At 32.1% G+C, this 15725-nt stretch overlaps 1 protein-coding gene across 1 annotated transcript in view; it reads right to left on the minus strand.

The window, feature by feature from the left end:
• Positions 1-15725, minus strand: part of LOC118193812 (uncharacterized) — a 145289-nt gene that overhangs the window by 115115 nt on the left and 14449 nt on the right. Inside the window, exons 3-4 of the mRNA XM_085814785.1 lie at positions 8988-9608; positions 4664-4901 (exon numbers count right to left, since the gene is read on the minus strand). Coding sequence (XP_085670911.1) covers positions 4664-4901; positions 8988-9608 — 859 coding nt within the window. The remainder of the gene's footprint in view (positions 1-4663; positions 4902-8987; positions 9609-15725) is intronic.

The raw sequence follows: 15725 nt of genomic DNA on the forward strand, positions 1-15725 counted from the left end.
TTCTCGACACAGCAATTATAGAATTTCAACAGCGGAACTTTGTAACTGAAGAAGAAATTATGTCTGTTTATAGAATTAAAGAGAAAGTATTATCACATAAAACGAAGCAACTTAAACAACTTACATTGAAAGAAATGTTTAATAAAGTAAACAAATAAATATTAAGCTTTTTTTTTTTTTGTAAATTTTGATACCCTTTAGATCATAATTGTTCTTTATTTCATAAATTACGGTTTCATATTTTTAACTTTATAATTTCTGCATGCCATCTTACCAGATTTAAACTGATGATCTATAATCCGGAATCGCCGAAGTCCCGACGAGTCCGGATTAACGACTTTTGACCATAGTGCATTTTATAGCTGGAATACTTCAGTGGAGGCTAAAATTTATAATGTTGTTGGAAACTTTGCACTATTACATTGTAAAACAAAGGTATCACACACATGGGAGGATTTCATTTGGTATTTTACTATTACTAAGTCATAGAAATGATACTGCATCAAAAGGTCATACTATGAAAAGAAAGGTCTACAGAGTGTAAGCTAGTTCAAAAATGTATGTATTTCTTTTCTGACAGCTATTTTGTTTATTTACTGGTGTTGAAAATTCTTTTCACTGCAGCTGGAACAGAAATACTTTCACATGTTGAGAGATACAATTACGTACACTTTTACTGGTATTTTTCTATCAAAGCCATTTTCTGTGCCACACTTATGCATTTTAGCTTATTTTTCTTTCCCTATCTTTCGCATGCTACAAGACAAAACTGAACTATTTGGAACAGCAACAAGGTACATTCTCTATTTTCATGACAAAATTCTTCAAAATGTCACTGCAGGGGAAGAACACACCTACATCATTTTTGCGAATAAGCTTTCAACTTCTTTCCATGATTTCACTGTATCTACTGATTTTAATGCCAAGAATTCACACATACTTTTCTAATGAAATTATGCAATCAATTGTTACGTTATGATCTATTTAAAGTAAACTTTAGTTCAGCGGTTCTATATTAAATGTGCATGCATAAAAATATATTAAATTAAAAATTGATTACCATTTTAATTATCGAAATTTAAGTTATATTTTAATTCTAAAGTTTAGTGTGAAACTTGGGCCTATTTAAGTGAGATCAATTTCTTTATGTCTGGTCTTATTTCACTTAACTTTAACCATAAATTAAGGTCCAACATTAACTTTGTTTTCTTTTTCAAATAAAACCCTGAAGAAAATACTTGTTCATGCAAATAGGTTGTGCAAAAAGGCAATAAAAATTTAACAGCTTTATTTGAAATTCCTTTTTTGAGTTAAGTCAAAATTTAACAAATGTGTTATTTTTCCCCGGCATGTCCCGGCTACGAGTTCCATTTTAAAACTTTTCCGAAAATGTTCCGGCTGAAGACGTGTTCCTCGAACGTTCAACCAATTAGATGAACGTTCTGCTTCTGAAGGATCATGGGTAACTTTCAATATGGCGATGGCTCTCACTGTCAAGTCATGGACGTTGGAAATAGAGGCAGATTTAATTATTGCTGTTTTGTTGTAATATAACTGCCTGAATCATTTTAAAAATGTTTATATATTCATTCAATATATAATCATGGAAATTTCAGAGTTGACAGTATTTTACGACGTTCTTGCAGTTCAAATTTGTTTACAAATTGTTCGTCGCCAAAAGTTCGCCAGATTTGTCATTATTTCATGCTGATCGTGTATTATCACTGTTATATAATAGAATTTTATTTCTTAAATTTAAGTTGAATAATTTTTTAAAATCTGTTTGTATATGCACAGCTTTTCTCCAAATTACTTATCTTTTAAATTGTTAATTGCATAATCAGTGACACATTTTAAACAGCATAAAAGATGCATAAAAAAGAAAAGCATAGCTTATGTAATAATGAGAATACTCATTAAATTTGTCTATTATTTTCATGAATTTCATTTCATTTTTTGAATTATAAATACATTAGAAACTATACTTTTATTGTAAATGCTACATATTGAAACATTGGAAATTAATGGATTTATTATTATGCATGATGAAAAACATTCATTAATATAAATCTTATTCATTACATTAATACTAATAAATATATATTAACAACTTCTAAACCACCACATCTCTCTATCTGTATGTAAATATATGACTTATTAGATGTGTATATATATATGTATGTATGAATACAAAAATGAACATTGCCAAAAAGTGTATTTGAAGTTACTTTTAATTCATATAACGATCATGTAATTGGCAGCAACTGTAGTCATCGGTTCTTTGCAAATTATTATGGATATGTAATAATCAGTTGAAAAAAATTGATGAGCATTTGAGTACTAAAGAGTGTACACATTTTGTTATTGGGTTAATTCATAATTATATGTATGATCTACGTAATATAAACATGACTAATAAATAATAAGAAATGTAACAGCTGTGCATTTATAACATTTGATTACTTAAAACAGTGCACAACTGATTATCACCCTCATGTCTGTTTACATAATGAATTGTACTTTCCAATTATGTGCACGAGCCTAATAGTGGCCGAAGCGTCGTTTAAAACTGGTAGTTCTGTCTCACGTTAGAATGCCGCAAATGGGCTGGCTACATGAGCAGCGTTTTCTTGGTTTTCCCTATTTGTAACTGGTATACGAGCCAGTTTTAAAAAAACTTCTACAAAGGGATCCCTCCTGTTAGGCAGATATTCCCCGAGGCTTTGCCGTAATCACATAAAGCAAACTCATGATGTGCACAACCTTATTTCTAGAGTTGGTATAATTAATGTGTTTTAGGTATATTACCGAGTGTTCTATGGGACAGTAAACAACTCGCACATGTTTGATTGCTCATGTATTTATATGCTTTATTTGATCTTCATTTTGCTGAATAGTATCTGTTGGCTGTGAGGATGTAAATATCAGCCATATAGATTTTTTTTGTCATAGAAGGTTTTTTTTTTTTTTTTTGTCTGTTTGTTTGAATGATGGACAAAACAGTAATTATGAGCCATAAAGTTAGTCAAGAACATGCTTTCACCAGGTCACAATTTTCCAGTGAGCCATCAAATTTTCATTGGAACGGAGACAACAGAAAATACACATAAGTAATGTCTGATAAATAGACTTATCTAGCACACGTTTTAAACTATTCTTAGCATATACAGAATTTGGCTATTACTGATGTAATTGATTGCTATAACCAGAAGTGTGTTTATCTGTTACTTGAAGTGCCAGAGTGGAGATCAAAGTGATTAACTTGATAGCAATCACCTTTCTATTATCTTCCATTACTAACAATAAAGTTTAAAACGAAAAGAGTGTGAGCGATAGAAAACAACATGAAGAAGCAAACGTCACTTGAAAGGAAACGTCACTTTCGCCAATCTGAGCGATAACTGATTCTTGTTTGGCTTTCAGTCTGTTTACCAAGTCAAGGTGGTAAACCTATTTCGCCAGAGAGCGTTTCTCAAAACTATTCCACCAAACGTTTTGTTCCGGAAACAAATATCGTATGTGAAGGGGTTTTAGATTCGAAAAAATATGGTATTTCAGTTTATTGATTAAACCTAAAAATCCATGCTTCAGACTATATGTTGAGAATAAAAGGTGACAGACGTACAAGACATATTTTTTGCACTGCTCATATAGTTGTTTTCTGGTTCTCCCCTTTGAATCCACATTCAAAAATGAAAATTACACTGCCAAAACCATAAAATTACTGACTGGCCCAAAACATTCAAGATTCCCATATACATAAATCTCATACATCCCAGAATACATAACATTTTCATTAAATTCATAAATCAGTAACTCTTTCTTTTTTAAATTTGGATTCTTTCTCATCTGTGAGGCAATATACATATCTATTGCTAAAACAGCAACTAATGGCATCATCAAAATGTATTTGAGTGGCACCCCAGGTATGTGCCAGTGTGAACAGACAAGTACAGATTTCTACCTTCAAATTAAATGGCCATTTTTCTGATTTTTTTTTTTTTTGCATTGAGTATGTTTTTTTTCCTTACATGGAATCATAATGCGTCTGAGGAGTTTGCTTGGTTGATGAAAATGTGTTGCATATTTTCAGAAATATGGCATTTTACCCAACAGAAGAGAATGCAAAAACTCATATTCCAGAATAGAAATATAGAATGAACTATTTAAACAATAGACTTTTTAATATGATACCATGTTTGTGCAATTCTCTGATTTATTTTAAGCAAAAACAGATTGCTGCATACATGGGGAAAGCAACACTGATAAAAAAATTACATACGGATTTCTTCAAAAAGATAAGTTTTATTACAATTGTTTGTTTTTTAATTTTATTGATTTATTGCTCTTTTACGATATTCTTAGAGTGCTGTCATTCCTGTAGCCTTTTATGTATTAGCATGGCCAATTAATTTTATTGAATCATTGCTCTTTTACAGAATTCTTAGTGCGCTATCATTCCTATTGCCCTTTTTGTATTAACTTGGTTGCCGTTCGGAAGGGATTGCAAATAATCAGAAAATACCTAAATTTGTATAATTTTGTTTTAATTACACACTTAATATTAAATGTGTAGCAAAAATGATCCCAAAAGTAAAAACTATACACTGATTTACAAAAAAAAAAAAAAAAATGATAATTTTTAGTTATCATTTATACTTACAGATGATCTTGCCTTTTGAAAGCTTTGGCACATAATTGGCACACATACTTCCTCTCATCACTATGAGTCAATTTATGTTTTGTGAGAGCACTAGAATTACTGAACACTTTACCACAAGTAGGACATGGCTGGGTGCCAGGGCGATTCGGTGATGTAGCCTTGACAGGTCGAGCACCTTTTACTTTTAATTTATCAACCACTAGAGTATTTGTATTCTCACTGGCTTTGCTTTTGATGTCTGAAAAGTTAAGTAATAAAAATAGTTTTTTTACTGCAGAAAAATTCAATAAATGTGTCAAATTCAATAAGTACTATGATTCAATTTGAAAATCATGATAAATTTCAGTGAAGCTTTTAAATAAAATTTAAAATTTTAGTCATCTAAATCCGAAGTATGTCAAATACAAAAGTATATTATAACATTTCACACAGACATATTTACAAACTGAGATAATATTTTAGCAAATTTCAATGATATTTTTTTTTTTTTTTTTAAAAATAAGGCAGCTTTACTTGCTTGCAAAATGTGTCATACATCAGCTTGAATAAAAACAAGAGATTATATATCTCCATGCTCAATTATGTTTATAATACTACCTGGATATAACCATTTCTGGTGACTAGTTAAATTGATGCAAACAAGACTGTTACATCCTCAACAACATAGGTCCCAAGGAGGCCCCATTTGCTATTTTATTTCCAAAGCTTTATCATAAATATGAAATGCATGTTGATCCCACAAACCACATTACAAAAACTTCTACCACTAATTGTTATAAGAGCACATTCCATATCTGATGTACAACTAGAATGTATATGGCTCGTAACTGATGTATGTTGAACTAAATATATAAGCATTTAAAGTACATAAGATATGGTAAATTTTCATCGTTTCCTTACTGAGGAATTTACACTTTATCTATTCCATTATTTCCCTAAAGCAAATTTTGTATTGTATGGAGTACCAATTTTACAAGTAAAACCTGTTGCTCTTAGAAACTAGTTTATTGGATATATCCCCTACGACCTCCCCTGTGATGTTTGCTACACATTCGATTTGTTTGAAATTATTTCCAAAGCCTTGAGACAACATTGTGGCTGACGAACTTTCTAGCAACATCTGTTATTTTTTGCCCATTTTCAATCCTGCCAATAATACAGCCATGCGTAAAATTATCTAAGTATTGTTGAGAAGACATACTGAATTGCAAGTTTGTCGATTGATTCTTTCCTATTAAACATTTGCACTTTTATTAGTTCTTCATTAATTATAATTCCTTATTCAAGTAAATTGCAATATCCTGTCAGAAAATTCCCAAATTTGTAATTATGAATAAATCTCATTTACCTGACAGGTCTTTCTGTCAACACCTGCATTGTTCCAAGTTCATGAGTCACAGACTCTACAACACAAACATTTATTACATGTCATTTACAGGAAGAAACTTGAACATTTCAGCGATGAATTATATCACTGTCAAAATAATCACAGCTATCGATTACAGTAAAAGACAGGAAATTAGCTGCTCAGAGATGAAAGCTCTTGTCCCAGTTGTACTATCTAGGTGACTAATTCTAACTTAAACTCTTTATGCCTAGAAAAAATACAAAGCCAGACGATAATGACTTCTGGATGCCAAAACTCCAAAGTCAAAAATAATATGAATATATCATGAAAATAGAATGGCCAGCCACTTGATGGCAAGAATGGATCATGCACAATGCTGTTTGAGGAATTCCCAGTTTAAATGTAGTTTTTTCTAGCTGCAATTGGCAATAACATTAAAATCTTTGAACAATTTATAATTTTTCTGAAGTCTTTTTGCTTTATATTTTCGACATGGTACAAGTCAAGCACACAACAAATTTAAAATATGTTTCTTCCAGTAAGGTATTCAAATATCAAAATTATGTTTAGTTGATCTGTCACTTCATGATTACAAGCACGATCAAAGTTTTCCTTCTTTCTTCAGCCTACAATTACCTGCACCTTTCCATTCGAAGATTCTTAATGTATGGTAATGATGAGAAGCATTTCGTGGACTTATTTGATAAACTATCTGTGAGCATAACATGTCTATCCCAAAGGCAAGACTGTAAAACCTTAGCAGGTGGGATACAAAAGTTGCACTTACACCCTTCTATCAGCTAGCATTTGAGAAGCAACGCTCACTCACACAAGTACACAGGGACAAGACAGTACAGAATTTCAATCAAGTCTGTTACTGAAGCTCTATAGACCTCAACAATAAAGACCAGTCCATAATATGTTAAATGGATGAGTAAAAAATGCTTTGATAGGTAAAAGTATGGTATTCTGGCACTTAGGAATAAGTTTTTCGCCAATTTAAGTTTTAAAAAGTGGTGGAGATGCATTTAATAAACTGTGGTTTTTTTATTAATTATTATGCATTTGGTTCCTGGAAATTTGAATGTAATATGTGCCCGAGTTTATTAACCAATCAGTTTAGTAAGCAGCGGGACTGTATATATACAACTACGGTCATATAGATGCAATCGCTTCTTGGCCTTTTGCGTAAGATCAAAGTATAGTCGTATAGATGCACTTTTATCATGTTTTAGATTCATGTTTTTTCTTTCTTTTTTTTTAAATGAGGATTCATTTTCTTCAAGATACAGCAAATAAACTGAAAGATCTTTAGTAAATGCCATTTTAAACGTATAAGCCTCCATTAAAATTATACAGGACAGGATAAAGGCAATTAAGCCACTTAATAATTCAATCTACAAAATAGAATATTACCCATGTACAATATGCCCTTTTAAAAAAAAAAAAAAAAAAATCACATCTAAAAACTCAGTGGAACTTATACAATGGTTGCTCTGCCACCAACAGAAATGCCAATAAAAACAAGGGGAAAGATTGTTGATGATACATACATGGTGTGCACATTAAACCTGCGATACATGCTTTTTATTATAAAATGTTATGTTTTGCTCAGAAATGGCTCATAAAAGATTATCGTACAATGTTGAATTCAAGTTAAAAGTAATCCGGTTTGCAAAAGTGAATAAAAACTGTGCTGTTGAATGTAGATTTGGCCCTGCTCCAACTGAGAAAACAATCCAAGTGTGGCTACATGAAAAAGAAAACCTACTGAAGAATGCCACGAGAGGCAAGTCTGCAAAATGACCTGATAATAGAGAAAGAACTGAAGAGCAAAGAGGAATCGGAATTTCTGCATCCGCTAAAATGATTCAACATGAGGCAAAAATTATTTTTCGTGACAAAGAAGTTACAGATTTCAAAGAAGGCATAATAGAAGGTAACTGAATTTCATAATTTTGTCATTCAATGTTGGAAAAAACATCAATCTGAGTTGCAAATATGGATAAAGTCCCTTTTTAATTTGATGTTCCAAGTAACAGAATAGTGTAGATAAGAAGGAAGCGAAGACTGTAACTATGAAGACAAGTGGACATGAAAAGAATTATTATACAGTTCTTCTAACTTGTTGCAATTATGGAACCAAGCTGCTGCTATGCTAATTTTCAAATGCAAAATAATGCCAAAAAAGTCATTCCTCGAGAAGTGATTGGCCATGTTCATAACAGGGTTGGATAAATCAGGATGGGATAAAGATATAGTTTGAGAAAATTTGGAACAGACGACCCAAGTACTCTTGTGCAAATCTGTTCTATTGTACTTGATCAGTTCTGGGCACACATAACAGATAAGGGGAAGGGAAAAAAAAACCTCTGTTGTAGATTAGCTAACGAAACTTGCTGCGATATCTGGTGGCTTGACATCCCAGCTCGAATCTCTTAGTGTTAGCATTCAAACAAGCACTTCAAACTAGCATGCGAGATGAAAGGAATGAATGGATGATGAAATCTTCTGAGAACAATTTGCCACTTAGTGGAAGAGTGAAGAAGACAACTATAAAAGAAGCTTGTACCTGGGTGGAAATATCCTGGGATAATATCAAGGTCGAGACTGTTGTCAAGTCATTTAAGATGTGTGGCATCTCAAATTCCACATAAGGAACTCAGCATGAGGCAATATATGAAAACAGTGATTTGTCATCAGACACAGATGAGTCCAGCTAATGGATGGGAATTTTGATAGTGATGATGAGTTGTATACTGAATAAATGTTGATTTCAGTTTTATTTTTTTCAGTTTTTGCATTCTAAAATCAAGATATGCCTTATACATAGAGGAATATGGTTATTGTCAAAATAAGCAAATTAATTATCACGTAACAGCATTGCTACCAGTTATATAAAATAACATGCACAATAAATTATTATACTGATATTTTAAATTAATACTAAATACATTCAATAATTATATTTATTACCAGCTTTAACATGTGAATCATTCAACCCAGTCAATGGAGAACTTTCCCTTACAGGGAATGTATCACCACTGTTAGGAAAAGCTTGAGGTGACAATTGTAGTTCTTGCCCAGCTTCAATATAAGCCTCCTGGTTCATGTCTCCATCAAGTAAATCTGGTAATCGCATGCCAGGTGCACTAGCAGAACCCAACAACCCATCTAGGGTGCTAAAGGCATGCGAGGAGGGTACATCAAATCCTCCTTCTTGAAGCATGTCACTCTCATTATAGTTTAAAGCACTCAGCATTGTGTCACTACCGGGATGGTACCTTAGCACATGAGTTCTTGGAAGAATGCTGCTTGGTACATTAGGACTAGGATGACCAACATCTTGGTAAGCAGAAACAGCTATCACTGATAATGGTGAGAGTCCATCTACTCTACCATCAAACCCAGAGATCATTTTATCACTTTTTGTTTCATTTATGCTGAGGGCCATGAAAGACTTTGGACTGGCATTCGACCCTGCTGATAAAGAGGAATTACTCAGTGGTTGGCTAGACAGTATAACACTTGCAGCATCAGTCTTTTCGAGATCCTTCATATCCACGCTTTGCTGTGGTGACAATGAGAAGCTCCCATCTGAAAACCAAATCCAAGGAAATTAGTTACAGTTATTAAAAAGAATTTTCAAACATAATACTTATTAATGCAGGAAGATATGAAGAAGAAATACCACACCCAATTATAAGCATTTCCCTCTTTAATCTTGAAAAGAGATGAATATAACTATTTTATTATGAACTTTTAAAAATTTCCTTTTACAAGTTAAATTTTAGAATTCATAACATCCTCTAATATCTATCATATATTGATACAGCCACAGTCTACAGATTTTAGGTTTGACTATAGTAATTTGTTTATTTTTTAAAATTTTATACACACATATAAATTCTATATAAAATACTGGGAAACAGATTAATGCAATAAAACTCTGAAAAATTAATACCATTTATGAACTAATATTTCACACATTTTTACAATACTTAATTCTGGTAATTTCATTCATTTGTTTAATTTTATGTACTTAACACTTTCGCTGCTGGTCATGTGAGGCTGTGTTGATAGTTAATGCTGTCACAGAAATAGATTGTACCCATATACTGACTTATTATAAGGAATATGATTTAAAAGAGGTAATAAAAGATTTTTATGTGTACCATATTGAATACTAAGCCTTTAAGCATAGAATTTTATGACTACATGCCAGTGCATGACCAGCACTAGAGATAAAATTATTTCTGCAATGCCGCATTACGCGATGGTGCGTGGCATTTAAAAATGAATCAAAATAAGTAACAACATGCATTATTTTTGTATAAAAATATACCACAAACAAATGCATATATTAAAAATGAATTTAGTGCAACAGTTACAATGATATTATTGCAAACTATATATTTCAGAATCTTATCCACATATGATCTTTGCATGAAATGAAACTTTGTTTTCTTCCAAACCACATACATTTAGAATTAATTTCTGCTGCTTTTCTCGTGCCAGCACGTGATTGGCATCTGAGACATCACCCTACACTACAAGGCACAGCGTGATCGTCTCATCAGCGATCACACCTGTGCATGATCAGCAGCAAATGTGTTAATCTCTTTTGGTGTCACACATTAATCTACAGTTACATGGCATGATAGCTAAATTGATTAAATAAACTATTATGAAAAATTATAAGATAATTTCCAAGGAAAGTGAACATTTATTATAAATACAACAACTTTATATTGTATTTATTTATGGACCTGGAAATGTTGAAGTTATTAACCACCGATTTTGTACAAATGATTGCTTATTTACATAGTGCAAAGGATTAGTTGCCTCCAAAATGTGTCAATTTCAGTTTCATCCAAAATTTCAGTTTCCCTCCAAAATGTGTCAAATTGCAGTCTGCAATAGTTCATTCAGAATAGATGGAAGAAAAAGACTAAAACTTCAGATTTAGTTTTAAAAGATAATGAAAGTTGTTTTCAATAATGTGAAAGCATACCACTGGCACAGTAGTACAGAAATGGTCATAGAATGGTATTCCATCCTGAGATGAGACAAATAATGGTGGCAACATTTCTAAGCTACCGACAATGTATTATAAATAATGCACATAAAATGAATTAATATGCAATATAATTAAATTATATTCATCGAGAATTTTGCCTCTTGAAATCATTTATAATTAGATTTTAACTCTACAATTTTAAGAGCAGAAAATACAACTGCAATAAGCTACCATCAAAAAGTTCTGGCTAGTTGATTCTCTGAGTGCACAATCAGAATTCTATCATTTTCGAGGACTGGAATATATAAGTATTCTATAAACTACCATCGCTATATGGCTAAATAAAATAGCAAAATCTAAATTATTTAAAACCAAAATCTTTCAAAATAATGTATAAACCTGGAATCACACTATAGTATACTGCTTGCATTTATAACCATTATTAGAAAATTTATAAGAGTGGAATCACACTATAGTATACTGCTTGCATCCATAACCATTATTAGAAAAAATTAAGTGTTAAGCTTTTCAAACTTTTTCTACTCTCAAATGCTAATGAATAGATGAAAATTTTTACAATCCCCTCAGGTCTAATTTGTTGAAAATTGAAATGCATTAATCAAATATTTACATAACTTATTAAAAATCATTTTTCAAAAATAAATTACAAGTGCATAACACAAAAAACTAAGCTTAAAAAACATAGATTTGAATACATATAAACACCAAAAAGCAACCTAGTAATATTCGGCGCAACTAGAGTTTAAAAAAAATAATTTATTATGCGATTCTCAATTACCTTTGTGCAACTTCTTAGCAGTTTCATTACACTAACTTTGAGAACTGTAGGATAAAAGAATGATTACATTTACGAATGAAAGTGCTCATGATATGATTAGTAATTTCACTCCTTATTTTCGGTTATAAAAATTTTATGTATTTTGATTAATTACATAAACACAATTTTTTCCTCACCTTAATTTTTTAAAACTAAATAATAAACAACAGCATTAGCTTAACAAATTTTAAGATTTCATCTATGACATCATTTCTGCTCCTACCTTTGCACATTTTCAACATAGTTAATCTTCTAAATTTGATGGACTTATTTTCAGATGTGGCAACTTTGGGAAACTGTAAACTGTGGGGGAAAAAGTGTTGTGTTATAGTTACCTACCTTGAAATATAAAAATACTGGGAGATTCTTGCACAAAAAATATTAGTTTCCAGTAGATTTTCAAGCTATACGGTGCCATTTCAAGGAACTCTTAAGCTGACTTAAAGTCATTTTATAACGAATTAATGAACTATTCGTTAAATTATCTATTCGTTATTTAACGATATAAAAATATCGTTAAATAACGAATTAATTTAGATTACTGAACTATTCATAATGATTCTGATATAAAATATATGAGTTACATATTTTAAATTTTATGTTCTTTGACTAATTTCATTTTGTAATTTTCTTAGAATTTTATACTAAAAATCCTAAACAGGGAAGAAAAAAAACTTTTATTTATGAAAGTTCGGTGAATCTTTGCATTATGGTAACTTGGCGATTTTTTGGCGACCAACCCTGCTACAGCAACCTGCTAGTTTTTTGGGGGGGGGATGCCATTTTGTTTTCACAAAATAAAGGCTTTTTTTTTTTTTTTTAAACTCAACATTTTTTCCAACAATCTGCTAGCCGAATTACGCTTATGCTAGAACTTTTATGGAACAAAAGTGCTTAATCATGATGAAGATTAGGTACAAAATTGGGAGAAAGTGCAGAATCGCCCACTGCTTCGAGCGTTTTTAAGAATTGCACATACATGGTATCCATGTACACGTTGACCTTTTTCACTTAAAAAAACATCCCAGAATTGCACAAAAATGGCATTGCGCACACTCTTGATTTTATCCATGTACACACGGCCTATTTTCACTTTAAAAGTCAAAGAAAATTGACAAAAATCCAGTTCTTCTTACTCTTGTAAAAAGCGCCAAACAAATAAGTGGGCGATTTTGCACTTTAGCAGCGAAATTGTTTCTAAGTGCTTATTAGCTAAAATCACAATCGGAATTTTCCGGAAAATGTTACATGACATGTCTCATGATCTCTCATTTCTCTAAGACAAAAGACTCTGCGATTCGAACTGTGTACTTCTCAGATTATTGCTATAGTCCTACCTAGTAACCTTTATCGCTTTATCAAAATGTTGTCAAACTACCTGTTACCATATTCCAAAGATTAGCCGAAAGTTCATTTAAAAACAAAGAAAATAAAATTAATAATTAATGTCTATATTACTCTGCATACATTAATTATTAATTTTATTTATGCACATATTAACTCACTAATATGCCATATATTGATTTAAAACAAATTTAAATTCAATTATTGGGTTTTAATAAAAGTTTTCTGCGACCACAGATAATGTCTGCACAAATAATATTTTGCCAAATGATTTTTGGCATTTGAAAGAAAAAGACTTGCTTTAGAACACTTTGTTCTGAAATTTGTAAAAAAATATCGTTATCATCAAGTACAAGGTTCTGAAATGGAACTATCATCCTACCAGATTAGAATCATCATTTATCCAGTTCTGTTGCAAAAAGTCAGCTACAAAATGTCACCAAATTATGTATACATTTTTCTTCCATGTCTTTTGAAAAATATTTTTTCAATGGCACTATTTAATTATTTTTCAAAACAACATTTTTATTTTTGAGAAATGAATGTCTTTTAAATAAAAGCCTTGTCCTGACCTTTTTTTCTCATACCTTACCTGAATTACACGGAATGCCTATGTATTCTATAAAATACTGGTGTTTCATATTTTGCCCCGAACAGAGTACTATTTGTACTCTGTGATATTGCGAACACCTGTACGAATATTTCTGCGGAAAGTTGCAAAACTTTGAAGTGTTCTTTTTGATAAAATAAATCTTATTAACCTATCATCAGACATGTGTGCATTCAATCTATTACGAACCCGCACGCATGCAACAAACTTGGTCTCGGAAGTGGGGTTGAATGCCAGTGACAAAAGTGATGAATGAGCAATTAAGACAGCTGGTGGCAGCCTTTGCTGCATTCAAAGAAGAGATAAAAGTGAGCCAAGAAAAGATTGAAGTTGGTCAAAACGAAATAAAAACTGAAATTTCTGCCATAACAGAAAATCAAATTGGAGGCTATGGAAGGCAGAATAGACATGGTTGAAGAAATTTAATAAAGAGTGTCTGCCATAAACCGAAGAAAGAGTTTTTGCTCTCCACGAACAAGGTCGAACACTAAATAGATGACATGGTTTTGGCAGTTTCCAAAAAAATTGATACCTTAAAGAAATTCATAGCGATAGAAGTAATTCTAATGGTTTTAAATTTTACCCATGCCTTCTTGTAACTCTCTAGAGCTATCCACATACGCTGGGAAGACCTCCCGGTAAGTGCACAAGACATAATTTTCTATATATAGCAGCAGACATGAATGGATGGGATTCTCAAGCAAGACTACAGTAAGATTCCATTAAAATCCCATTATCAGAAGCTGATGGAAACATCCTAGGAGCTCGCCATGGATGTTGGAAGCTGTCTCATCTCACCTTTTCAGAGTGCCTGACAGAAACACAGGAAATCCTGTACCACACCGTCAACGAGTCAGTCCAAGAGCCGGTGGATCAAGTGACTATTTGTCTAAACGATTTAACCAAACAAGTCAATGCCCTGAAATGGAACAGGAGTGACAAGAAACCGACCCTAAAGTGCTGGAATTGTGGTGCTGAAGCCTATGTACAAAGAAACTGCAGAACATCCCAGGGCACAGAAAACAAGACCGGTTCCCAGCAAGGACACAAGAAACAAATTAGTGGCCATCACACATAGCAGAGCTTGCCAGATAATGAAAAGTCCCATTTTAAAAGCACTGCAGATTTCTGCAATGAGCGATAGCAGTAATGGACTCTTCATAGCAGGCCATATCAATACAGTTCCTTGCAATATAATCAATCATACAGCAGCCAATGTTACCATCACTCAAAAAGATTTGGGTCAACAACTGGAAAGTAAAACTCATCCAGACACCACTCTGTGTTAACCTACACACTGTGTCCGGGAATAAAATTGATGGAAAATTAAACGTTAACACCACGTTAATCGGGCTGCCCACAATCACAAGGCATATGTAACAAATATTACAGACCTTACATACTTGGATTGCACTTTCTATGGAAATACAATTTTGTCTTAGACCGTAAAAATAACAAACTACATTCAGTCTCTCAGAATATAACCTTATTTGGAATTAATGATGATGAAGTTAAATCTATTTCAAAATCTTTTGAAACTGTACCACCATACAGTGCAAAACCTACAGTACAAACCAATTATATGCAATGCAATGGTCATGAATTATGTTTAGGAAAAAAAAAAAAATCCTTTGTTTTCTGTTCTCTAAAATATAAGTATTTCATATTTAAACGTATACTTTTTAAAAATCTCTGGGCATTTATAGAAAACATGGAAAATATTCTGTTTTACCGTACTTGACGGCATATAAGATGCACTTTTTTTTCCTAAATTTGGTCTCAAAAAAGTTACCTGCATCTTATACGTGAAGGTAATTGCATTCAATAGTCGTTTATTTGGCTTTTACGAAACGTGAGAACTAAAAGAAACCATGCTATTGAAACTTTTTTCCTTGTGTGTGG

Source organism: Stegodyphus dumicola, chromosome 4, assembly GCF_044657685.1.
Source record: "Stegodyphus dumicola isolate Sdum_Otavi_A_Nest chromosome 4, ASM4465768v1".
In the NCBI taxonomy this organism is placed as follows: domain Eukaryota; kingdom Metazoa; phylum Arthropoda; class Arachnida; order Araneae; family Eresidae; genus Stegodyphus; species Stegodyphus dumicola.